This window comes from Rhinichthys klamathensis, unplaced genomic scaffold, assembly GCF_029890125.1.
Source record: "Rhinichthys klamathensis goyatoka isolate OS25496 unplaced genomic scaffold, OSU_Roscu_1.1 h1tg000210l_1, whole genome shotgun sequence".
Lineage (NCBI taxonomy): Eukaryota > Metazoa > Chordata > Actinopteri > Cypriniformes > Leuciscidae > Rhinichthys > Rhinichthys klamathensis.
This window is the reverse complement of record NW_026606735.1, coordinates 694,534-721,733: the sequence shown is the minus strand read 5'-3', so window position 1 is coordinate 721,733 and position 27,200 is coordinate 694,534. Positions and strand designations below refer to the sequence as shown.

The 27,200-nt window shown below is 38.2% G+C and overlaps 1 protein-coding gene across 4 annotated transcripts in view; it reads left to right on the top strand.

The window, feature by feature from the left end:
- The window catches only part of LOC130097112 (coronin-1C-A), a 64,734-nt gene that overhangs the window by 12,296 nt on the left and 25,238 nt on the right, over positions 1–27,200 (top strand). For all 4 annotated transcript variants that reach the window (XM_056263812.1, XM_056263815.1, XM_056263813.1 and 1 more), the window contains one exon: positions 24,469–24,668. In XM_056263812.1, coding sequence (XP_056119787.1) covers positions 24,469–24,668 — 200 coding nt within the window. The remainder of the gene's footprint in view (positions 1–24,468; positions 24,669–27,200) is intronic.

The following is a 27,200-nucleotide window of genomic DNA, read 5'->3' as shown; positions in this document are numbered from 1 at the left end:
TATTGTTACAAGTCTTGAAACAGGTTTGTGTGTCCTGACTTGGATGGCACGTATCTTCAGCAGTTTGCGGTGCAGGCTGCAATATTAATATTAGTTAGGATGCAGATTTACTAAGTTAAATTTATGTTCATTAGCAAAAACAGTAACATCTGTTTAAAAAAATAATGACCTCAATTTAATTTGGTAAAATGTTATATTCTGACTGTTTGAATTTTATTAAAATGAACCATTGGTCATCCAGTTTCATGCATTCAGATCATGATAACCACAGATAAAACCAGGCATAGCCTACAGACAGTATAGCACCTCACTCTCATGGCAAAATGTAACTTGGTTTTTGGTATTTGCATTTGTATGAAAAATAGTAGCCTACATACATTATTAAAAACTGTAATTATATTCCATTCGTCCTTTAATACATTGTCTACATTAATAATATAATACAATTCAATATGTATATCCCACATTTCATGGTGCAGTTAATATTACTAGGCTAACATAATAGTAAATGGATTCAGTATAAATTCAGATTCTGACTGTATCACAGTGTTTCTCCTGTTTGTCAGCGCTGTTTCATCTGCCTTTAAACTGGTTTAAATCACCGAGACTTTTGTGTTCTTCACTGAATTCAAGCGCATCTCACTGGATCTCAGTGCGCTGCGGTTTGGACTTTGAGCCGAGCGGATAAACGGTCCGTGTGGCGCGCGGTTCAAATGAGTTTCGTTCCGCTTTTTTTGTGCATAAACATTATCGAACATGTATCGAACTCTTGATATCGTTGTATTGAGTAAAAATTATATCGCGATCTATTATCGTTATCGTTTTATCGCCCAGCCCTACTTTAAATGATAATGAGCTTTGCTCAACCCCGCCCCTCTGTTCTGTGGGGCGTTTCGACACAACACACGTGGAGTGTTGCTTTGACAACAGTTGAGGGTATATTTTGGAGAGAGAATGGCAGCGGGAGTCTCTGAGGACATCTGTGCAACCGTATCAATTTGAACCGGAGTCGGACCCGGAACAAGATGACGGCCGCAAAGAAGTTCGACAATGGGCTATATGCACGCATAACTTCCGCGTTTGACGCAAGGGTGCTCTTGCGTTTCCGGTTGGGGAGATTTAAAGCGGAGGGAAACCGTGGAAAACGGGATTATGGCAGAGTCTTCAAAATTTACTGTCCTCTCGTCTTTGAAACGAAACTTTAATACGTTTAGATGTAATTTTATATATAGTTATGTTTATTTAATATAATAAACACAGAAGCATAAACAAAACGAGGGGTGTCTGTTTTGTCTGTTTTTGTGACTAATGTTTCTTTAGTATAGCAATAGAGTCTAAAAACCAATATAAATTCTCGGTATAGCATTGGACTCTACGATCGGCGGAAGTAATCCAGCATCCTTAGACCTTCACCGTAAATACCGCCGTGCATAGAGCCCATTAAGGCTCGAACAGGACGTTTCTGAATGGTTGGCACTTTGATCTATCTCGTCTATATGCACTGACAGGGGAGAGTAGTGAGATACTAACGATGTGTTTACTGATGTATAGGTTAGTTCATTGACGGATTGACGTTACAACTAATGGTCATGAAAAGCTTTTTTTCGCGATTTGCAAAGATTAATATAAAGGTTAATACAACTTTACACACTTTTTCTGGAGGTGCAGAGGGACATGAATAGTTGCTACCGATTCTTTTTTCAGGAGCAGCTTCTTAGGAAAACCAGCTTTATACTGACCCTCGTTTATAAAGCAGTCTGGTGAGAAATGATTCGCGCAAACATGAAAGCATTGACGTTGTTTGTGGGGAATATTCCCTTTGAAAACAAAATTCAGCCACTGCGTCTTCAGCAGTTCGGGTTTAGGAACATCAAAATGACTGCTGTGTTCGTTATTACACCCAAGAACAGAACACCACAATCGCTTAGACGCCATTCTGCTCCAGCGTATATCAACAATGACGGACTATGATGACAGCTCGCTCAGGGCGGGTCTGTGTTGAAACGCTGCTGTCAATCAACAATCGTGGGAGGGGCGTCCGGCCGTGTGACGTCACACAGCTCGATTTGAGACGGGAAAACATATAAGGAGATTAAAACAAAAACACTGGATGGATTTTTATCATTATATGATGGTTGTGTACAGGCACTGCCAACACACATTTCAGTACAATCAACTTGTAAAAGTGCATGTACCATTATATGACCCCTTTAAAATGTCATTTATTCCTGTCAGGTATATTTTTAACAGTTACTCCAGTCTTCAGTGTCATATGGTCCTTCTGAAATAATCTAATATGCTGATTTGCTGCTTAAAACATTTCTTACTGTTTTTTTGTTGTTGTTGTTGTGAAAAACACAATACATTTTTTTCAGGAAAAGAACAGCATCTATTTGAAATAGAATTGTATTATTTTATTACATGTAAAGTATACATTTTTTACCAAAAAAAGCTTTCCAAACCCCACCATATTTAGTGTATATAGACCCTGATAGGGCTGCTTGATATGGCTGAGTATTCACAATATACTCACAGTGATTTTGCTGGTGAAATAAATTCAGGCAAAATTATAAATATTGCAATGAGTTTTGAAAGCACGATCAAAATAGCCATAATATTTTATAGTCTCACAAGGCCAAGGGATGTGTCAAATTTTATGAATGATGGGCTTTCCATATCTGGAAAGTTCAGTGAAGTTCAGGCCTGCAGATAAATGTATCCAATGTATTCAAATGCCTTTCTAGAGATCATATTGATCTGGATTAGAAACTTCATGTCAACCTCTCCTGTGATGACATCAGGGCAGATTGGGTTGGTGCAACCTAATACTTATGTTGACTTTTGATATTGTTAACCTTCCCTCTGGGTTTAGTCTTCATGCCAGAGACAAACAGGATATGGCAACAGTGAACGTCCTTAACAATTTTCTTTTATCATTGTAGTCGTATACATCTGGGTGCCATAATGAACCCAGAAGTGTCAAATTAATTCTAGATATACAGGGCTGTGGTTGGCAGGAGTGAAGGGTGTGCTTGTGTTGACAAAATTTAAATACATTTTTTAAACAGAGCCATGTATGGTGTTAAATGGCTCTGTCTGACTACATGCAAAAACACTCTCCTTATCTTGTACTCTCTTACACACCGGGGCTGTCACATGCTCGGTCTTGTTTCTTTTTTCTGCCGCAGTCCAGCAATGTGTCTGATTTTATTGCAATACATTTTTTTTTTTTTTTTACATATGCAGTAGGGATGGGTCTATAGGTAAAATTATTTGTGCATCAATTTTCCACTTTTTATATAAAATATATCCAGTATATGATTGATAACACAATATTTATTATTATAATAATATATATATATTCAATTCAATTCAATTCAAATTTATTTGTATAGCGCTTTTCACAATACATATTGTTTCAAAGCAGCTTTACAGAAAGTGCATTTCAGAAATGTACATAGAAGAATATAGTTAGTTAATCATCATGTATTAATTTAGGGCATAACATATCGCCGGCGTTGAGTCGTCTCTTCACAGGCGTCGAGTCGTCTCATCGCAGGCGTTGGGGCATCAGAAGTCTCCGTGAGAGTCTGGATACAAACTGGAGCTGACGAACGCTATTTACCTCGGGACTAGCGTCCCGAGATAACAGCAGAAAAGCAGATGGGAAATAATTAGCGTAGCTGCTGTTCATAATATTAATGCATTCGATCTGATTCAACAATAGAAGGTAAGCATTATGTGAATGCTTGGCTAAAGAGATGCGTCTTTAATCTAGTTTTGAACTGGGAGAGCGAGTCTGAGCCACGAACAGTATCAGGAAGGCTATTCCAGAGTTTAGGAGCTAAATGTGAGAACGCCCTCCCTCCTTTAGTGGACTTAGATATCCTAGGAATGACCAGAAGCCTCGAATTTAGTGATCTTAACGAACGCGATGGAGTGTAGGGCGATAGAAGGTCCATTAAATACACAGGAGCTAAACCATTTAGGGCTTTATAGGTCAGTAGTAGTACTTTGTAATTGATACGGAACTTAATAGGTAACCAGTGCAGAGATGATAAAATCGGTGTTATATGATCATATTTTCTTGACCTAGTAAGAACTCTAGCGGCTGCATTTTGCACTAACTGTAGCTTGTTTATTGAGGATGCAGGGCAACCAGCTAATAAGGCATTACAGTAATCTAGTCTCGAGGTCATGAATGCATGAACTAACTTTTCTGCATCGGAAACAGATAGCATGTTACGTAATTTAGCAATGTTTCTAAGGTGGAAAAAGGCAGTTCTTGTAACATATGAAATATGATTTTCGAAAGACAAGTTGCGGTCTAGTATAACACCCAGGTCTTTTACTGTAGTCGATAAGGTAACAGGACATCCTTCTAAATTAAAGCTGTATTGTAAGAGATTTTGTGGGTAGTTTTTTGGACCAATAAGTAATACCTCCGTTTTATCTGGATTTAATAGCAGGAAATTACACGTCATCCAGCATTTTATATCTTTAAGACATTCTGTCAATTTTGATGAGTTAGTGTTTTCATCTGGTCGTGATGAAATATATAATTGAGTGTCATCAGCATAGCAGTGGAAATTAATTCCATGTTTTCTTATAATATTACCAAGTGGCAGCATATATATTGAGAATAGCAGAGGGCCTAACACCGATCCTTGCGGCACTCCATAGTCTACTGACGTTATCTTCGATTTTTCCCCATTTAAACAAACAAAATGGTAACGGTCCGATAAGTACGATCTGAACCAGCTTAATGCCTGTCCCTGAACACCAGTGTAGTTTTGTAGTCGATCCAAGAGTATTTTGTGATCTATAGTGTCGAACGCAGCGCTAAGATCGAGTAGAACTAATATTGAGATACAGCCTTGGTCAGAAGCTAAAAGTAAATCATTTGTAATTTTAACTAGCGCAGTTTCTGTGCTATGATGCGGTCTGAATCCTGACTGAAATTTTTCATATATCTCATTTTCTTGCAAGAAAGAGCACAATTGAGCGGACACAATTTTTTCTAGTATTTTAGACATAAATGGAAGATTTGAAATGGGTCTGTAATTTGCTAAGTTATTTGGATCTAATTGCAGTTTCTTAATGAGAGGTTTTATTACTGCCAGCTTGAATATTTTTGGAACATGACCTAAAGATAAAGACGAGTTAATAATATTAAGAAGAGGCTCTTCCACTACAGGTAACACTTCTTTCAGAAATTTAGTTGGTATTGGATCTAATAAACATGTTGTTGGTTTAGATGCAATGATAAGTTTATTTAGCCCTTCCTGTCCTACAGTTGTAAAGCGGTGTAGTTGTTCTTGAGGGGCGATAATTGAGGCTGAATCATAAGACACCATAGAGGATTGTACATTTACAATTGTATTTCGGATGCTTTCTATTTTCTCATTGAAGTAATTCATAAAATCATTACAACTATACTGTAACGGAATAATTTGCTCGGGTGATGTCTGTTTATTTGTTAGTCTAGCCACGGTGTTAAATAAAAACCTTGGATTATTTTGGTTATTTTCTATTAGTTTGCGGAGATGCTCAGCCCTGGCTGCTTTTAGAGCCTTTTTATAACGTGACACACTGTCTTTCCACGCGATTCTAAAGACCTCTAAATTAGTTTGTTTCCATTTACGCTCTAAGTTACGAGTTTCTCTCTTGATAGCATGTGTAGTACTATTGTACCATGGTGCTTTAGTTTTCTCTCTAACCTTTTTTAATCTAATTGGTGCAACAATATCTAATGTACTAGAGAAAATGTTGCTCAAACTGCTGGTCATTTCCTCTAGTTCATCTGTTTGTTTGGGTTCACTGAGCAGCTGAGATAGATCAGGTAAGCTATTTGAGAATCTATCTATAGTGATTGGAAGGATTGTTCTGCCTGGTCTATAACGCGGCGCAACATGACAAATTTCAGCAGTACGTATTATACAAGTTACCATGTGATGATCAGTGAGATCGTCACTTTGCGGTATAATATCTATATCGGTTGGATTGGTTCCGTATGATATAATTAAATCTAGTGTATGATTTAGACGATGAGTGGGACCACTGACGTTTTGCTTGACCCCAAAGGAGTTTAATAAATCTGTAAACGCAGCCCCTAACGCATCATTTGTGTTATCTACGTGTATGTTAAAATCTCCAACAATTATTGCTTTATCAGCATTGACCAATAGATCTGAGAGAAAGTCTGCAAACTCTTTTAGGAAATCAGTGTAGGGCCCTGGCGGTCTATATACAGTAGCCAAGGCTAGAGATAATAGGGATTTCTTTCTTACATCTAAGAGCGTAACATTTAGCACAAGTACTTCAAACGAATTAAACCTGTGACCTGTTTTCTGAGTAACATTAAGAATATCTCTATAGATTGTTGCAACACCGCCGCCACGACCGATCAGACGGGGCTCATGCTTATAACAGTATCCTGGGGGAGTAGACTCATTTAGACCGAAATACTCATTTGGTTTAAGCCAGGTTTCAGTAAGGCAAAGTACATCGAAGCTATTATCTGTGACCATTTCATTTACAATAACCGCCTTAGGTGTGAGCGATCTAATGTTTAGAAGACCTAGTTTTAGAAATTGTTTTTGTTCACTGATATTTAGATTTTCTGGTTTAATTACAATAAGATTTTTCCTAGATCCTACACTAGATTTATTGTTTGGCCTCACTAGACGAGGAATAGACACAGTTTCTATATAATGTTCTACACTACTTATATCAATTAAGTTGGGACAGCAAAGACTGTGAATTGGACTTTGACTTACTAGTCAGATGGTGTGCAACGTCTTGGAGATGTTGTCCGACAGAACAGCCGCTCCGATTCTGCTGGGGTGCAGGCCATCAGGACGGAAGAGCCTAGGTCGCTCCCAGAACAGATTCCAATTATTTACAAAGAGCAGTTTCTGTTCATTACACCATGACATTAACCATTCATTTAGAGCAAATAGTCTACTGAACCTTTCTTGTCCTAGTCGGTACGTGGGAAGCGGTCCAGACACGATGATCGTTGCCTCAGGCGCTGTGCTGCGTACCGCCTCGATCAGGCTCCTGTAGTCCTTCTTCAGAACCTCCGTCTGCCGCAGCCTGATGTCGTTCGTTCCCGCATGGAGGACAACGGCTCCGACGCGCTCGTCACCGTTCAGGATCTCGGGAACCTGTGCGGCGACATCAAGAACACGAGCACCAGGAAAGCAGTGAGTGCGCACCTTACCCTTACCTGAGGTAGCGCGGACATGACGGACCATGGAAGTGCCGATGATCACGGCGTCGTCGCGTTCCGACTCGCGAAGAGGGGAGAAGCGGTTCCGAGTGGAGATCTCGAAGACCGGGAGGGGCGGAGAGGTTCTTGCTCTGGTCCTGGCTCGTGTCTTCCGCTGTGGGATCACCCAGGGTCCATGGTGCTGTGTCGGTGCCGGAGTGAATGAAGCCAGAGATGATCGCGTCCTCCTGGGCAGAGAAACGCACGGAGTAGAGGAAGTCGGAGTCAAAAAGTTACTAACCACTGACTTGTGAGCATCGGCGCGTGACGTTTCAAGCGCTGATCGCCGATCCCGCAGCTCGGCTTGCCTCTCCAGCAGACCACGGATCTGTTTCTCCACCGATTCCAGTTCCAATCGCACCGACATCAGCTCGAATGTGTCCTCACCTGCACTCAGAGGTAACGTTAGACACACATCCGATATGTTCGCCATTATAACAGATGAACAGTAAATTAGTAGTGATACTACCAATATCACTACTAATTAAGGACTGGAATGCTGGATATAACCTGTATCCTTTCAGTGAAACGGGTGTAAAATCAGACGCTCGATAGGCGCGAGCCCACGCGTGAAATGCTAGCGGGCTAAAGGCTAGTAGCCGAGATTCGCAAAGTTGGATCTAAGTAGCGATATCAAAGCAATCCGATTGTTTTTTATAGGGAATAGTATCGAGGATAGGTTCACACGATATAAAAATAGAAAGTGCTTGTTAATAAATGAGTGGTAAAGAAGAAAATCAAGGATTAATGAATCAATTCGACGGAGCTCTAAACACAAACAAACACCGCACGCGCATGCGCAGACTCTGTCTTGTATGTGTGCTTGTTATGGAAACTTCAACTATCCTATCATAAACTATCCTGTTTATGAGGATATATATATATATATATCCTCATAAACACAAACTGTATAAAAGTTTGTGGTCTGGAATATATATATATATATATATATATATATATATTTTTTTTTTTAAGAACTCTCTAAGGATGCATTTATATGATCTCAAGATACAGTTAAAACCGTAATATTGTATAATATTATTACAAATGTAACCAGGGGTTAAATTGGGATTTATTATGTGGGGGTGCTCTCCCTAGGGGGGTCCGGGGGCATGCCCCCCCGTGATTTTTTTTTTTTAAAAATAGCCCATTAAATAGCACTTTCTGGAGAGTTTTGTGCAAAGAAATGGAGAAATTGAGTATTACATGATATGTGAACAACATACACTTTTTGAAACTATTTCAGCTTGTGTAGGCCTGTCACTGACAGGCTGTCAGTGCTTTCTGAACATATTGAACACACTTTTAAAAATACCGCAATAATACCGAACACTGTGATAATTTTGGTCATTTTCATACTGTCCCATCTCTACTGCCAACATGTTACAGAGCTAGTCATGCTAAAAATGTCTGGAATATCACCCCACCTTTTGAAGAAGTAAGTCAGTTTCCTCTTCTTGGGTGGATATACTCCACTCATTTCAATTTATCTCTGAAAGTTGGAGAATAAATGGTTGATTTAATTTTCATTAACCACAGAGCTTGGTAGCTATAAGTAACTTAGGTCTAGCAAGTCTTATATTTCTGTAATTCACACAGATCAAATACAAATATGCTGACTGAATAGATTGCTAGTTTATTTTAAGTAGCCAGCTAACGTTAAATTAGCAGTTCTCTTGGCAGTTTGCTGATAATCCGGTATCTGAAGTAAAATGCTCAAAACATCTCCTGAGACAAATCACATGGTCAACCTAGTCCTGGTTATTTAATTTTGATTTAGTCTTATTTTCCTTACCTTGTCATTCAAGGCCAGGGCACTTTTTTTGACATTTCTGGAACATCCACATCCCGCGCAACCACGGTCTCCCAGGAACATTCATTATTGCTGTGTACATTTATCCGTGTCAGATGCGCATGCGCGAGCGGTGCGCGATCATGGTCGACTGACAACGAGATTAAGCAGCTGAACAAAAATACGGCCGTGTTCCGATTTTTCTCATCTCAGCTCCGCCGAGACAAAATAGACATGCCATTTCAAAAATCTTTCATTTATTGTCAGAAATATGTTTTCAAAAGCATCACTTTCATCAAATTGTATGTGACATAATTTCAAGTAGGCAACTGACTGCAAACGAGCAGGCTTATGTGCCGGGGCTGAGCCCCGGAGAGCCCCGGCCCAATTTAACCACTGAATGTAACTATATATAATAGCTATAATATTTTAAAATGTAATTTTAAACCGATCCAAGTGTGCTCCAGGTATAAAACCGTGGTCGATTGGTCTCATATTGTTCCTACCCACTATACCCACCCACCACACCCGAGATCCAGTTTCTATTGGTTGAACTTTCAAATGACGTTGGAAAACACTACGTCATGATTGCAACGTGATCGGACCCTGGAAGTCCTATAGCTTTAGCCAAGCAGCGGGTCACATGCCACGTCATCAAGCACAGCTAAAGTCTGTCTCTATTTGAAGGATCTTTGGAAGACTACTTAAGTCTATCTGTGAGGATTTTACAGATAACATTTTCCTTTAAAGCAGTTCTTTTTCCACAAATTCACACTACGAAAATGGAGCGCTTCTATGTCAGCAAATTTAAAAGCACTCAAGTGATGGCCGTATTCCCTATATTCACTGTAAAGTTAAGCTTCAAAGTAGGGATGAGACGATTACCGGTTTCACGATAAACCACGATAAAATCTACTGACGGTTAGTATTATCGTTTAAAATTTAATTATCATTAAAACCGTGTTTGATTATCGCGATTTTAATAACTCGCTGTAAATCCTGTCCAGCCAGCAACAGTCTGACGCAGGCCGTGCAGCACACAATGTTTTTTTTTTATTATTATTATTCGAGAAGGAATTGCTGAAATCAGTGACCGTGCTCGGGAGATTTTCCAGTCTTTTAAGAGGACCAAATCTGAGGTCTGGTCATATTTTGGCTTTTACAAAAGTCCTGAGGGAAACTTGGTCGAGGATGGTCACCCTGTCTGCCGAACAAAAAGTCGCTGCAATAGAAACACTTCAAATCTTCCGAGTCGTCTTGTGTGACCATCACCCACTGTTGTATAGCGAACGCAAGGCAAGTTAACTTGGACCTCAATACCAAAACTACGTCTGGGAAATAATTGGGCACAAAATGTTGTTTTGAGTTGAAATATTTTATGTCACTCACTTGAAATAAACGTGAAGCTTCCGCGAAGAAAAATTCGCAGCAAGTGGCTTTGAGCCAAAGACGAACGAACAACTTCAAACAAGACTATTATTATGAGTGACATTTTAAGGGATAGTAATGTATAGATTCATTGTACACTTATTACACCGATTTTTTTTTTACCACATAATTACGGGGACATATTGAATTGAGATTAATGTGTTAAATCTTACCTGTTTATAAATCAATTTTGTACAGCGTACAAAACAATCGTCTAGACAAGATGATCACAACAATATTATCAAACTCTGTAAACAATAAATCAACTCTGATTTCATTTTCAATACAATCAAAAACGCTATTGACGACGGGCATTATAAAGAAGGAAATGGCATGGCACAGAACAGAATCTTGCTTAAAAAACTGCATAGAGCTGCATATTTATTTGTTGTTTGTTGATTTTCAAATATAAAACTTGTTGAAATGTTTTCAGTGTGAGCATCTGTTCTTTTTGAACACTTTCATCTCATTTGAACAAAACAGTGATAATATTGATAATCACGATAATTTTGGACACTATAATCGTAATATGACATTTTCATACCGTCCCATCCCTACTTCTAAGCATTTGATCGTTAATTTAAACTACCATCGATCATGGGAATTTATGTTAATTAATTAACATCCCTATTTCATACCGATCAAGACTTTTCTATGAAAAAGGAAGAGCACGTGTATTTTCTGATCAGCTTTTGGATAAGGCTTCCCCAGCCTTCACTCTCTCGGTTTCACCATGAATCCGGTAGACCAGTGATGCCACAGTGCTGCGTTACAAGGCTTCCTTTGTCCACTGCCGAGTTCAGGAAGTGAAGGAATCGCCTCAGATGGTTGTGGAGGCGGTATCACTCTGATTCATTGCCCAGAACTCATTGTGAAGTGAGAGTCGGCCTCAATAAAAAAGAGAGATGTTGGCTTTTCCTCTTGATGGTTAAATGAAAGTGTGATCAAGATCATCTTTAGGTGAATAATAGCAGCATAAGCGATTCGTTTTCATTGAAGCATCTCAGCATCTGTTCACAGGTAGACGGTAGCTGGATTGAGTTTGTGGTCAGGGATCTGTGCATCATTAAGTGTCGTGCTCACGGTACTTTGTTGGTATCCAGTTCAGGATTTTGACAAAGTAATTATTTTGTCTCTCTCCTCATAAGCAGTAATCCACCTTGCAAACCTGTATCCATCTTGAAGCAGGTTTACGATCAAACATTTTCGTCTGTCGGACCCTTGTTTTCGAATCCTAGACCAACAAACTTGTTTTTACCGCAGCTTGTTTTGGATGACAACACTTCTGGCCATCTGTAACCACTTTTGTTCATGTAGGCAGCCTAACATGGCTGGTGTGACCGTGTAAATTCCATCCTCGGTTCTTTGTGGTATTATTTGTGCATATTTTAATGGGTGAGGAGTGTGAGAGCATGCCTCCCTGCCTTATTGTTCTCATTGTTCAACATTCCTTGGAAAACTGTCCAACATCTTTCTGGACATTATCTGGAGTTTAATGCTTTAGTGCCCAGGGTAAAATTCCCAGCCTTTAAACCGTATAACCCAGAACACAAGCATGGCAAATTGAAGTAGTTTTGCACTTTTTTATATCAGCCCAGTATGTTTATTAGATGTTATCTGCATTTTGTGTTCACTTTGCAATAAATTCTCAATGTCTTTGCCAGGGTTGCTTGGCTACTTCTGGTAGAATCTTTTGCATTCCCGTGCTAATGGTGACCCACACAAGGATGCAGTTGCAGACTTTTTCTTGTGTTTCTGTTGAAGAAAAACATTGCTGGATGCACTTGGAATGTACATGGACACAAAGATCAGTTTATGGTCTGTATTGATTTGGCAGAAAGTTGGCTTGCAATCCTTATTAACCTGCCAGGAAATAATGAGTAATTGGATTTGTTGAGTCTGATCGCTTTATCGCTTAAAGTGATAGCACTTTTCACACACTAAATTATACCTCAAATCATTTGTCTTATATCCATTGCACCACAAATGGAGCAGAATGTGTTATCCATTTATGTTTATTACTTTTGGTAGGTTTGTTCTACTCTGTAAAAAAAAAAAAAACTTCTGTTATATTTATAGTAAAAAATTGCAGCTCTGGTTACTAGACATTTATTGTAAATTATACCCCAACAATGTTTTCAGTATAATGGGATGGCATTTTGGTGCCTGTATATTTTACAACTTTTCATGGTGCTAAAATGTTAATATATAGCAATCTACTTGCACTACCAAAAATCTGATTTTCACCTGAATTAAAATGTAATGATATCCAGCAAAACTAAATGTAACACAAAACATCCTATGTACATTACATATAACAAAAATGAGAAGAGAAGGACTTTTTGCAATGTCCCTCTACTGTTTTTCCACCATAAATTATATGGCGATTCATATTTTGTACTTCCAAAAACCAACCATATACAGTTTTTTTCACCATAAAGGGCAAGGTAATTTAGTGAACATTTTTCATGTTGTAATGTTGATTAATAGGATACTCTTCATGTCTATAATTGTAGACATTAAAAGTGATGATACACAGGGCAACTTTTTGAGCAATGTTGCTGGGCAATCTTGCCGAGCGATTGTTGCTTGGGCACTTTCCCATTGAAAATGGGCAACACATTTCTATCTGGATAATTTAGATCGGTCGTGGGCCCTGTGTCTCATCTGGTTGCCCGTTGACGGCAACATTGCCCAGCAACATTGCCCAAAAAGTTGCCCCGTGTATCATCACCTTAAGAGTATTGATGTGTCAATTTTTTTCATCCGATTTGTGAAATGTTTAAGAACAGTGTTTATTAGAACGTCCTGTAACTCCTTTCGTAAAGGTCTTCTTTTCTTATTTTGCTGACAAAAGCACACACTGAGGTAAACATTGACTTTTTCTAGTGCCGTTCAAAGAAATCACAGCTGCGTCTTGGTTTGTTTGTTTGTTGGAATTGTGCTGTATTGTGTAAGTGTGTTTTCACAGGCTGCATCAATGTCCGTTCCCTCAGCAAATGCAGTGTGGTTTGTGCAGGGGAGGCTGGACAAGGCTGATTCTTGGACATCGAACCAAATTGAATTGAGAGACAGTTATGAACCTAAGAGACCGTTATGACACTACTTGAACTGTGCTTGACATTTTGCATAGTTTTCTGTCAGTGTTTCCATCTTATGTTTTGTGCCCTGTGATTATGAAATGTTCAAAATGTATTTTTTTTTTTTTAGAATATTTTTTGAAAAATCATCCATTCAGCTAAAGAAAAATGTTGGATGAACTTTGCAGAAATGGTCACTTTTTACTCTAACTGTATGTTTGAAACATTTGCTATTTGTTTTCCCAACAAATCCATGTTCAGCGGACTAAAGGTCAGATAATCACGGATCTGTTTTCGTACTAATTCTTTTATCCCTCGCTTTGTCCTCTGGAACATTTCTCGCGCATTATATTTTGAGATTCAGTTCAGAATGGATTTCTATCATTCTGCTGTAAATTGATATTGTTTTGCTTGGCAATGAATTCGCACAATTATACTTTCCCATTCTCCAGCGCTCTGAGACTCCCATTGTTGCCTTTTTAGGGGACATTTTCATTCCAGTCAGTGTCTTGCTGAATAAGATTCTTCAACATATGTGCTGGCAACAATGTTGAGCCTTTCAGCTGGTGATTATGGCCAGATTATGTGGTGAAATTATACAGGGGACTTTTATTCGTATAAATGGATGTTTTATGTCATTATGTAACTGTCTTGGATGGTCTGTGGATTTTTTTTTATGACTCATGTAAGTGTCAAGACAGCTATTGTGTGCTGGAGTGATGCAGCATGTCGTGTTTTGTGCTAGTCGGAACATGGGCTGTTGAGTGAAGTCATTGTTTGTTAGCCTTTCCTTTGTGAAACTGATAACATCTAGGAGATTTGGAGTTAATATACGTCTGATGCCAAACGTACACTAAAAGACTAAAGCCTTGTGTGCATTTAAAATACTCAGTTTATTGTTGTCTGTCATGTTGCACTTTGATCAGTCACAACCATTCACTGTAGTTACAATCCTACATTTCCTACCATGTCAACAAACAACATGTTAGTATAGGCCTAAGTATAGTGTGCAAGCTGTAAATTTAATATTATTATTATTATTATTTAATTTTTCTTTATGAAGGTGCAAACATTCAGGTTGATTTATCTCTGGTTGCTCCAAACCTGCATGACTTTCTTCTTTGGAACACATAAGAAGAAATTTTCAAGAATGTTGGTAAAAATACAGTTTGGGTGACCATTGACTTCTATTGTATAGACAAAAGATGAAATAAACCAAAGTCTTAAAGGTTTAAAATGGCATGAAGTTGAACTATCCCTTTAAATACATCTAATGGTGGTGAGCTTCAGTTTTGTATGTGTGTGTGACTGACTGTGTGTGTGTGTGTGTGTGTTCTTGGTTAAAGTAAACTAAAACCCTCAAATTATTCATAGGAATCATTTGGCAGGTTGTTTGACTTATTCTATGGCTTGCCTTGGAGTGATATTGGTGGGCCTGTCTGCTAAAATAGACCCTTGTATTATAGCCTTTTTTGGCTGAAAATTATCTCAATGTGATTCAGTTACACATCAGAGAGCTCTGCTTTGAGAGCCTCAGAGTCAACTGGGTACGTTTTGTACTTAAAAGGCCAAATTTACTTCTCTACTTGGTTCTACCTTTTTTTCCGTTCTTTCCTGGTGTGGTATTTTGCCTGTGTTGCTAGGCGATTCATGAGTGTTTGTAAATACAGGCTGGATTTCACCATGTGTTACTTGGCAGTAAGTCCTTGCTCTACTTTGACAACAGCAAGACTCTGCCTTCAGACAGCCAACCGCAGTTCGACTACATGAACCTGCTGATTCAAATCTACGCAAAGTGCAACACCCCTCTCTCTTTTTCCCTCACGCTACTACTCGTTTTTCTCTTGCTCCACCTGGCCTGCAGCATGACTGCCAAGAGAGCCACAGTTGTGACCCCATGCTAACCTCTCACACAGCAAATGCAAATGTGAGGCGGAGTATCTGTGTATTGCATTCACGAAAGAGTTGTCTTGTGACGTTCCGTTGTGCCAGTGTGTTGTAGAGACTAAATACCTGCTACAGGATATTGGTGAGCAGATTGAGCACAAGGCCAGTATGTTTCGTCTGGATTCACGGCCACATGCCACGTTGGGTCTTCAGAGCGGTGCAGATGTCAAATCAAGTGCAGCTCTGCTAATTTATGGAGCATATTCTGTCTCCACATGTGCATGTGAGAACCACCGACGTGCCAAAGTGCAAGACAGACAAAAAGAGGAGGAGGAATCATTTCACTTGAAAAGTTTTTGTACTTGCGTTTAAGTCAGCCACGATTACTTTATTCCATTACTGAAATTGTCCTATAATTATGGGGTTACTGCGATTAGTGAATGGTGTTTGGCTAATCACGTGATCTCAATGTGGTAACTTGCTTTGTGTAAAATAAATAAACTTTTATTAATTATTATTTATTAGTCTATTGATATGACTGCCATTGGATATGACTCTTATGTGATTGATATGAAAGGGTTCGTCCACCCAAAAATGGTCATAAAATTACTCAGAATCATGTCATTCCAAACCTTTGTCTTTTGTTAATCTTTGAAACAAAATTTACAGTATTTTTAATTAAATCTGAGAGATTTCTGTCCCTCCATTGACAGTCCACGCAACTACCACTTTGTCGCTTAAAGTTCATAAAGAGATCGTAAAACTAATCCGCATGAATCGAGAGGTTTAGTCCAAACTTTCTGAAGAAACTTGATAATTTTTATTGACATATAAACATTGATCAGAACATAAACAGAAGCTCCACCTTACTTGCTTGACGTGCAAGAACAAACCTCATTGGTTCTCTTGCGGAAGCTCAAACGTGCTGCTTAACACGAGAATGAACCTCATTGGTTCTCGCAGGTCAAGCAAACATGCTTGAGCCTCCGTTTACCATATCTGATGTGTGCATTGGTGAATGTTTAATCTATTTAGACATAATGGCCAGTTATCAGCCATAACGTGAAAATAACAATCGCTGTGTATCGACCAGAATTTTAATATCAGTTCATCCCTATCTTTAACTGTTTCTGGATTTACCCTATAGTATTACATGCTGTTTGTTTGCATAAGCAAGTACATTGCCCAATGAATCGGTTAAAGGCGGCATTAAGCCAGGCTACATTGTCCGATTAGATTGGATTTAATGGTTGAACACCTTGCTGTTCTAACTGAGAGAATCTCTCATCTCATTATCTAAGAGTTAGCAGTGTTGAACATGATCGGTTTGGGTCACTGTATAAAGCCCATGGGTCTTTAGAATTTGAATGCACTTTACAAAGGTTCACTTAAAGTTCACTCCAGTTTTTACTGCATTTTAATTGTTTGAGAACACCATAGACAAGATCTTTTCCGGAGCTGTTTGTGCGAGGTTGTCCTTCTGGCACGGCAAGACCATCTGATTATCCCTTTATGGGGCAGAGGAAATGACTATGAATATACTACAAGCACTTCTCTCCTTGCACACGATCTACACTGCAAGCATAGCAATGTTGGATGCTTACAATGATTTATAATGGCAGCGGTTGTAGTTTTTGCCACTTGCTTCTGGTGTAGATTGAGTGTAAAACTGTGATTCACGTTTGTGTATCTGGATTTTAAGGTGTGGGTGTGGCGAATTATGAATTTCACAATGGTGAGGTATTGCATTACATATGCTCTGAATTATACCTTTCTGTTTGGATTGTATATTGGGATTGTTTTATATCTGATGTAGTGATTGATTAAAACAGACAAGAGAATGCAAGCAGTGCCTCTGAATGCTCAAGCAAGCCGCAAGGTTTGACAGAACCTTTGCAGAGGCTTGAAAATGAAGTGTACTGAGCCAGATGAGGCATGCATGATATCCCCCCCCCCCTTCTTTAAATTCTTACACCATGCGATCTTACACCATCTGTCCTCTGCACTTCACTTTTTATTTATTGCTCCACTTGCTCCAGTGTTATTCATTTTCAATTTAAATTAATTTTTTTAATTCATATTTTCACTTATTTACTACCACTTTAATTCGATTTTTTTTTCTGTTCTTATTTTTTAAATTCTATCTTAGTTTGGATTACTAAGAACTTTTTTCTTTTCTTTTGAGGTTTCTGTTTTGTTCCCTTTTGAAAGTATTGTATCACTTGTATTGCAGTGATGGACATTAAATGGATTTTATATGGAGTCGTTGAAGTTAGAACCTGCAGTCAGGAGATTATGTAATAACTGAAATGGGTTTGTTGACATTGTAACTGAACTATTCAGAAATAAAGCAATATAATGAATCAAACCCAGTATAACCAAAGGTAGGGGTTTGGGGGATATGCAATAGTTTACTTATTTGATCATTACTTATTTACTTGTTTATTTACTCATTTATTTAATTATTTACTTGGTTTTATTATCGCAGGAAATGAGAATCTTTTTCTATTATTTTGCGAGCATGATGGAGCAAAGATGGAGTTGGTGACAGAGTTTGATTTCACCCTAGAGGCGATCCCGTGGATACCATGCAATTTGCAAACTTTGCACGAGAGTTGCGCAGGTAAAGGAGTCTCAGACCACAGTCAATTATTCCCTGAAGGTGAAGGCAAAAACTGAGCGAGCTTTTGCTCAAGAGCTCAAGCACTCTTGACAATTTGTGAATTGATCACCTTGCAATTCAGTTTTGATGTGGGATGTAGTTTTGTAGTCCGTTTTATAATAATAATAATTGAATACATTCATTGGAAAACTAGCCAATTATCGTCTCCATTGTCAAAGGCATCAGCCATCGGTGATAACTCTGATTATCTTAGATACGCGATATATCGTCTATCGGCACAACCCTACTATACAAGTTACAAGATAAAGCTTGTTCTTGGTGAGTTGTGGTTTGTTTTCTTGTAGCTCTCTGATGATTCATTTCATTAGCTGCTTTAATCAACTAAGCAGTAACCAAGAAGAGAAGCGGTCTAACCGTGACCTTCTGTGTCTCGGACCCTTTCTGTACATCCTTATTTGCACAAAAGACTTTTGAGTTTGTTTGTTTGACTTTGTTGAACCTAAAGCTGCTTTTAGAGAAGTTTGATGTGAAGAGCCATCTCTGCTGCCCAAACAAACCTTTTCAGTTCCACTTTTGCTCCCTGAGACATTGCAGTCCTGTCTGAACTTTTGTTACCAGAACTTATGTCTGGCGGGCGACCTTGGCAGCTTATGGGAAATGAGGCAATGAAAGGGGTGGGAATGAGGAAACGGCAGCAGTTGAGTTTGTTTGGTATAAGTGTGGTATTTTGAGCCCTCCAGCTGAATGAACCTGCTGCAGTGCCCTGTGTGAGTCCTTCTGTGGTGTGAGATGCAGCATCATGATAAATGATATAAGGTACTAGGCACAGTCACAGAGCACAGAGTATCTGACTAATGTGTTTGTATTCGTTCTTCTAAAGGGGTTTAGGAAACATTGTCTGGCTAGCATTGCAAGCATGGCGGCATAGGCATACGGGTCACCCGAGTTCGAGCTTGGCTCGTGTCATTTCCTGATCCCAACCCCCTTGTCTTATCATTTCCTGTCTCATCTCTCACTGTCCCAGTGTATAAAAAATTGCACAAAGTTAAAAAATAATGTAAAAACAGGGTGTATATTTTTCTTCTTTTTTAAAATTATTATCAATATGTTCAAGCATTAAGAATGGTTGGTTACAGGTGGAGTTGACAAAATAAAAAATGAACCCAATCTATTTTTGAAATGCTTGTTATTTATCTTATTGCGAACGATTTATCCATCCATATGTATTTTTTTTAAATCCAATAATAAATGCTGGACTTCTCTAATCATTTAGTCTGCTTAAACCCCTCAAGCTCATGTTCATCTGCCTCCACTTTTCAGTGCAAGTCCATAATCCATTGCACTTGGATGTACGTCACAAAAAAGATCTCTCGATACTTCCATTTCATGACTTTGAAACAGCATCTTTGGTGTCCTTTTACATTGGATTCATTCTTACTGGTCTATGTAGTTATAACAAGAAAGTCATGATGTGTCTTTTTTCCTCTAGTGATTGATAGCATGTTTTTAGGAAGCTGTGGTTAAGTTTTGACATGCAGCGCAGCAGATTAATGCCAGTTATACGAACAACGGACCTATCAGATAAGGGATACGAATATTTATATATTAACATATATTAGCAATGCTGTAAGGAAGTTAAAGTTGGCATGAAATGGAAGTCGTGATAGTCTTTTGTTCCTTATTCTGACGCATTAGTGAAACCGCTTCTCGAATAAGAAAAAATATAAGGCGAGATTTGATTTAGGTTGTCCCGCCCTTGTGCTGGTAAACACATTAGCAGGGAAGAGATGTCCTTAAAATCGGATTTGATCTTTTGACGTGCACACTGCACGAATATACTAGCTATCATCCTGCCATCGTTTCTTTTCTTAGTTTTAAAAAAGCAGACTTAAAGGGGTAATTCAGCCAAAAATTTTAATTCTGTCATTTACTCGCCCTAGGTTGTTCCAAACCCGTATAAATGTCTCTGTTCTGCTGAACACAAAGGAAGATATTTTAAAGAATATGGGTAACCAAACAGTTGTGGGGCCCCATTGATTTCCATAGAATGGAAAGAAAATTGTATGGAAGTCAATTTTGGTTTTGTTAACTGTTTGGTTACCTATATACTAAATCTCTTCCTTTGTGTTCAGCAGAACAAAGAAATGTATATGGATTTGGAACAACTTGTAAATGATGACAGAATTTTCATTTTTGGATAAATTATCCCTTTAATATTTATCTATTTCAAACCCTGATCAGGACACAACGAGCACATGCAAATTTGCGCCGTGCTGGTTATATTTATCAAGCAGTAAAAAAAACCTTCCGCACCCAAAACAAGGCATCTGTGGATGAGAGTCCGAAGCAAGGACTGCTATAGGCTGCTTACAGACGATAAGTGGAAAGAGAACAACAGCTTGTTCTGTGCGTCATCCGCAAGCGGCAACCTCCCCGTCTCTCTCTTGAAACCAACACGGAAGTGAAATAAACTGCAGTTCATCGAGTGGCCGCTTGAGGCTGACTGCAAAAGCGAGTCAAATCTGTATCTCCCCCATGTTAAAATGCTTCACTTCACAGTAGAAAAAAACATGTTTACAGCCTGGTGGCAAATAGTTGTTTTGGTCTATATCGCTAATTTTGCCCTTCATGACGACTGTGAGGGGGGTGAATTTTTTTTACAACTCATCCGTTGAAATTATATTAAGCCTTAAAGTTCTGCATAATTAAGGGCGTGGCCACTTGAGTGACAGGTGGATTGCCGCTGCTTTCACTGCTAGTCGTTTGTCTGCTGTGTGTTAGCGTCACCCTCAGCTGTGTTTGTGCTTTTTTCGGGATTATTTCATACAATTTAATACACGTATTATACCTTCGCCCATGCACGCCGTTGGATTCCGTCGTTGTCGAGGATGGAGAGAACAACCAGCGCTGTATTTCCAGTTGTTTTCCTCGCATGCACTAATCTGGATGTCTGACAATTTCATTGCTTTTTTGAGTTTAGATTTAAAAACGTCTGTAGATATAGAGACCACACTCATTATGCGGTACTGTTGCTCTCACGGAACAGATATGCTTATTTAACTTTGTAGTGTAAAATAAAAAGTACCGTCAGATGAAATCCTGCAGGTGTCAGAGCTTTCTCTTCGTCCATGCACACTTAAATGAGCGCGGATTTCTAGTGCATTTACTTGAACTTCTGAGGTAAAATCTTTAATTGCTGGTTTAAAAGCTGGTTTAACCCATCTGAGAAATTGAGAGGCGGCCAAAATCAGATGATATCAGACTGAATAAAGCTCTTTTACGAACTTGAACTTGACGTGCGATGCCATGCTGACTGACATGTATGTGCATGAATCACTGTCACACGCACAAGCTCAGAGCAATACTGTAAGTAACTGTCTGCATGATAATACATTTTTAACTAGCAGAATAATAATGCATCACGACGATACACATAGTTGACTGCTTGTATGTTGTGAGAAATGTGTGTGATCTGTGTTATGTACTGTTGTATAGCCTACATGCTCTTAACTAATTGCCCCTTTTGGGATTAATAAAGTTGATAAAAAAAGAAAAGTAAAAAGTCTCACTTTTAGTTACGTCTTTTAACTATTATAATATTTCGAAAGGCAAAAAAATGAACTTTAACAGACTATTGGCTTTAATTCTTCAATCAGCTGTCACTTTAGCGCGAGGCCAGTAGCATATAGCATTAGCACCTCTGCTCCACCCACGACCCGCCTCTTTGCCCATTTTATTTTATCCGGTAGTGACGAGAGGTGACGCGCTCCCAAGATGGCGACGGCCGGCCCCCGCCCACTTTAGGCTTCAAAAACGCTCTTCAGAAACCTACGGGTGACGTCACGGATACTACGTCCATATTTTTTTTACAGTCTATGGTCATCCGTCACTACGGCATTTCTACGTCATTGCACATGCGCAGATGTTTCCCGTTTCAGTTTTCAATCCGATCAATTGTTTACATCTCCTTTCTTTCGATGTGTCTCAGATAAATACTTTTCTAATAAATACGGCAATATTCCATAAACCAGAATGGTGACTTTAAGACACATTTTCAGGTGTATTGAAGGAGAACTCCGGCGCAAAATGAACCTTTGGTCTAATTGAACATTGGTACCTAGTCAACCGTTCTCTGAGATTTGTTTTCATGATAATCAAATGTAAAGAGTTTTATCTCTAAAAACTGTTTAGCGTATAACGCTAGTAATGTGGGCATATAATAAGTAAAAAGAAATCGCTAGTTTATACCACTAACAAGGCTCAAAATAGCCCCACACTAACACAGTAACATAATGAGGGTCCCTACATGCAAAACGAAGCATTGAGAACTTTGTAAGTGTACAGACCGTTTAATAAGAAGATATGAAGACAGTCCACTTCGTGTATACAGACAGGAGCCATCTTTGGAAAACAGTCTCGACTAATCAAACCACGGACGCCATTCATACAGTTCAGAAGTTCACTGAACTTCATACAGTTCAGCTCACTTAGCACGTCGTTCGTGGTTTGATTAGTCGAGACTGTTTTCCAAAGATGGCTCCTGTCTGTATACACGAAGTGGACTGTCTTTATCTTTATCTTCTTATTAAACGGTCTGTACACTTACAAAGTTCTCAATGCTTCGTTTTGCATGTAGGGACCCTCATTATGTTATTATGTTCGTGTGGGGCTATTTTGAGCCTTGTTAGTGGTATTAACTAGCGATTTCTTTTTACTTATTATATGCCCCCATTACTAGCGTTATACGCTAAACAGTTTTTAGAGATAAAACTCTTTACATTCGATTATCATGAAAACAAATCTCAGAGAACGGTTGACTAGGTACCAATGTTTTATTAGACCAAAGGTTCATTTTGCGCCGGAGTTCTCCTTTAAGATACTGGTGTTAGGTGAGTGGTGTTGAGAGAGAGAGAGAATTTGTAGCAAGTGATTAGTGTAAAACCTTTTATGCTTTACACTCTATTATCATGCACCAGTTCAAAACTCTTCCTTAGTCAAACAGCCACACCCACCAACATGAACTGCTTCCTGAGTCATTTCCCACTGCTGTTACACCAGCCTCAGGGCACCTTGTCCTCCACACTTCACTACTGACTGCTACTGGAGCTACACTTATGCTTCTATGCATAATGATTGGATTTTGAGATGTTGCCGTTGCACTCAAGTCCAGAGACAGAAATGCTGTTTTCAGATGAAAGTTCAGATATAACAATTGATTAAACATTACAAGGTCAACATTTGTTTTTAAAGTGAAATGCATGCCTGGATGAATTGTTCATAATAGGATTAGGATCTATAACATGATTTTAGAAAATGGATAGGGTGAATTTATTTCATGTCCACTTGAAGTATCATCTACAATAAAAAATGTTTTTTTTTTAATCAAATTTGTTTAATTTATCATAATATAGTTACACACACCTGCATTAAATGTTTAATTAAAAATAAATAAATAAAACTAGCGTTTTGGTCTTTTTATCCATTGACAAAAGGGGAAAGACTACCACTGTTAGTCAGCCAAGTTGCTACTAGAATCAAGCACAGTCTTAACTCTCCTGCCAAAACTTTTTGCACCAAGATTATGAAGCCATTTAATTAAAATGTAGGTCTAAATGTGCTTATTTGGGTGTGAACTACATTACAGACTTAAGCACATTGTTTATTGATCCCCTGAGCAATGAGGTTTGTATTTAGCTTTTTTCCTTATCTTTTTCATTGACAGTTCGTCTCAATCCAGACCTAGTGTTTCTCTTGTTTTAGTTGGGAAATGGCATGAAGACAGAATGTTCTTGTTATTCAGGTTTGTTTGAGAATTAAAGCAAGACAAGCCGAAACATAGTATAGAAACCAATGTGATGTGTTGACGCTTATGTGGAGTTTCTGTGTGAAATAGGGTGAGTACTGTACTCTGAGTGGGGATTTATCCTAGCTTTTTCCACATTCGGGATAGTGAACCCATCTGGTATGTGTGATGTCAAATCGAGCTTGTCCCACTTTAAACTCGCTTTGATTTTTCAACAGCACTTTTTGAGATGGATTTCATCATTCTTTATGCCAAACACTTTTAAATCATTTTAATATGGCAGTTTTAACTATGTCTGTGCCACTGTTCTGCTCGGGTAATTATTAACTTTATGCAAACGCTGCAGCACTTGTCATGTTTTAGGATTATATTTAAACTAGCCAGTGGATTTAAGACACACTTTAAACAGTGTAAGACTGACATTTACACTGACATCTACTTGTCATTAACAAATGAATGGCATCTTAACCAGTTCGGATGGTGTTTCCTGTACATGGCTCATATCTGTTCAGTGAAAGCACTGAAGCGTCCAGGTCATGTGATTTGCTTTATTCATCATTCTTGTCCTGTTCTTCTCTGCAGATATGTTCAGACGGGTTGTACGACAGAGTAAGTTCCGGCATGTGTTCGGCCAGGCGGTGAAGAATGACCAGTGCTACGATGACATCAGGGTGTCCAGGGTCACGTGGGACAGCGCCTTCTGCGCGGTTAACCCCAAATTTGTTGCCATAATCGTGGAAGCCAGCGGAGGTGGTGCATTTATGGTCTTGCCTCTTCATAAGGTGAGAGATCTGTAAAACTACACTGTGCTTAAATGGAATTATTGATTCTATATCCATTGCATTTTATATTCATTTCATTTTTAGATGGCTAGTCAAAATCTAGTAACTATAAGGTGAGAGTATTATGACAAAAAACATCCTGTTTCTATGTTCTTGCTAGACTTTTAGTCCTGTCGAGATGTTGATGTACACAACCGTTCAAATGTTTGGGGTCTGTAAGATTTTTTTTTAAGTGTCCTATGCTCACCAAGGCTGTTTATTTGATTAAAGAAAAACAGTAAAGACCATAATATTGTGACTGAGTATTATTGCAATTTTAAATAACAGTTTTCTATTTAAATATTTTTTTATTACAGTAATGGCAAATCGGAATTTTCAGCAGCCATTACTCATGCATTCAGTGTCACATGATCCATAAGAAATCATTTTATTATGCTGATTTAGTGGTCAAGATTTTTTTTTTTTTTTTTTTTACAATTCAAAACATTTACTTCAAAGTAAATCAAAGCAATGATTTCTTTCAAAAATCTTACTGACCCAACACTTTTGAACTGTAGTGTACATTTTCAATTTCCACACAACTGCTGTGATATCTCACTCCACATTGCTGTATTTTAATCATCAAATATTTTCTGTTTGGCTGTGATGTTTTTAGTAGTTTGCATTTAGTGAGGAGACAAATTTACGTGACAAATTTTGTGTAAGCCTTGAATGGTTTATAGGAAAAGTTGGTTATTGGAAGTGTCCAAGGAAGGATGTTTAGTTTAGTTTAAATATTTAATGACCAAATCTGTACATTTTAATATGTTGCTTTGATCTGTATTAAGTTCAGATTCTGTATGGAAATATTAGATTCTGACTTCTACATCTGAAGCTTTTTAAAGGGACAGTTTAACTTCTATTCAAAAGTTATTTTTACTATTTACTCATGCCATTCCAAACCTGAATGCTGTTATTTTTTCTTCCATATAATGACTGTTCATAATGATCAAGAAGCTTGTCAAGCTCCAAAAAAGGACACAAAAAAGGCAAAAACTTGAGTATCGGATTGTGAACACATCTTATGAGTCTGTAATTGTCAGTGAACCATTTGATTCAGTCTAAAATTCATACTGATTTGTTCTCACATTTGACTGATTTGGTTTTCACTTGAAAGAGGTTACCAGCTAATAATACAAACTAAAATTTTAGTCTGTTTCTCACGGAACAATTGACTTTTATGGTTCTTTTATACTCCCTTTTGAGGCTTGACAAGACTTGGTCACTTTGAATATTTGTTTAATGGACAAAATGAGTGAGAAGATTCATCAATTTCTTCTTTGTTCTAAGGGATTAAAAGCAGCATGCAGATTTGAAACTGCACGAAGGCAAGTAAATATTTCAGGTGAACTATTTCTATAAAGTTTGAGAAAAACATTGGATCAGCAGAGAAGTCTTAGACCTACAAGAAGCTGAGGAGATTATGTCCTAACTATGGAGAAAGAGCCAAGTGACAATGGTTTTGCGGCTTGAAAATTTTATCTAAGGCGAGAGTGTGGAGTTGCTCCCTCCACTTAAGCCTGCTTGAACTACAGCTGTGTCACGCTTATGGTCTTTGTCCATGTTTGAATGTACACACACTTAATTACAACCTTGCGTCTCTACAAACGGATGCGATTATGAAAAGTATGATTCATTAGACTTCTGCCTTGTTCTGTTTCTGTCAGAGCTGTTAGGATGTCTTTGAGATGGGGATGATAATTTCGGGGGTTTTCCCTAAACGACAACCAACCTTGTGAACTGATCATTAACCCTTAACCGACAAGATTGTTAAATTAGAATTAAATTAAATTATATATTTGAAATAAATGTTTAATTTAAGTAATTAACAGATTAAAGGCACAATATGTAATTTTCGCTGCTAGAGGTCGCTTTATTCAAAACAAAGGCGTAGCTTGATGATGCCGTGATTTAGTGGAAACATGGGACTTGTTGTCTTTACCTCTACAGCCAGTGGAAAAGAATCCGATGGGACTCGGGCAGAAATCATGTTCATGGATGAGCTAATGTATTAAATGTTTATTAATGCGTATGCATAAGTAGCACTGTTTTATCATATTAGATACATTTGAGTGTGTTGAAAGTTGTTATAATGCTACTCTGTGCATTTGCTGCTATGCGGCTACTATGAGATACTTGTTGCACACTGCAGTGAGCTAGATCGATATTAAGCATGGTAAAAATGGTATTTGCGATATAGAGATTTAAACATTAAGACTAAATTTGTTGACTTTGTGCTTTTTGTAAAAAAAAGAAAACAATGTTTTGTTTTCATTGTGTGTGTGTGTACGTGTACATAAATAAAAGTACTTTTTTCAGTATGACCATAAAGTGAGTATTTTTAAGTTGTTATAAGGAAGCAATGTCGAATGAGTGAGGTTGTCTATGTGAGCCCAACAACGCTTGTTTCAGTTTCGCTTTTAAATGAATTAATTTTGGCTTGACGTTTGTATTAGCAACTTTTATTTTTCATTCTTGTTCTGTTCTGAATAC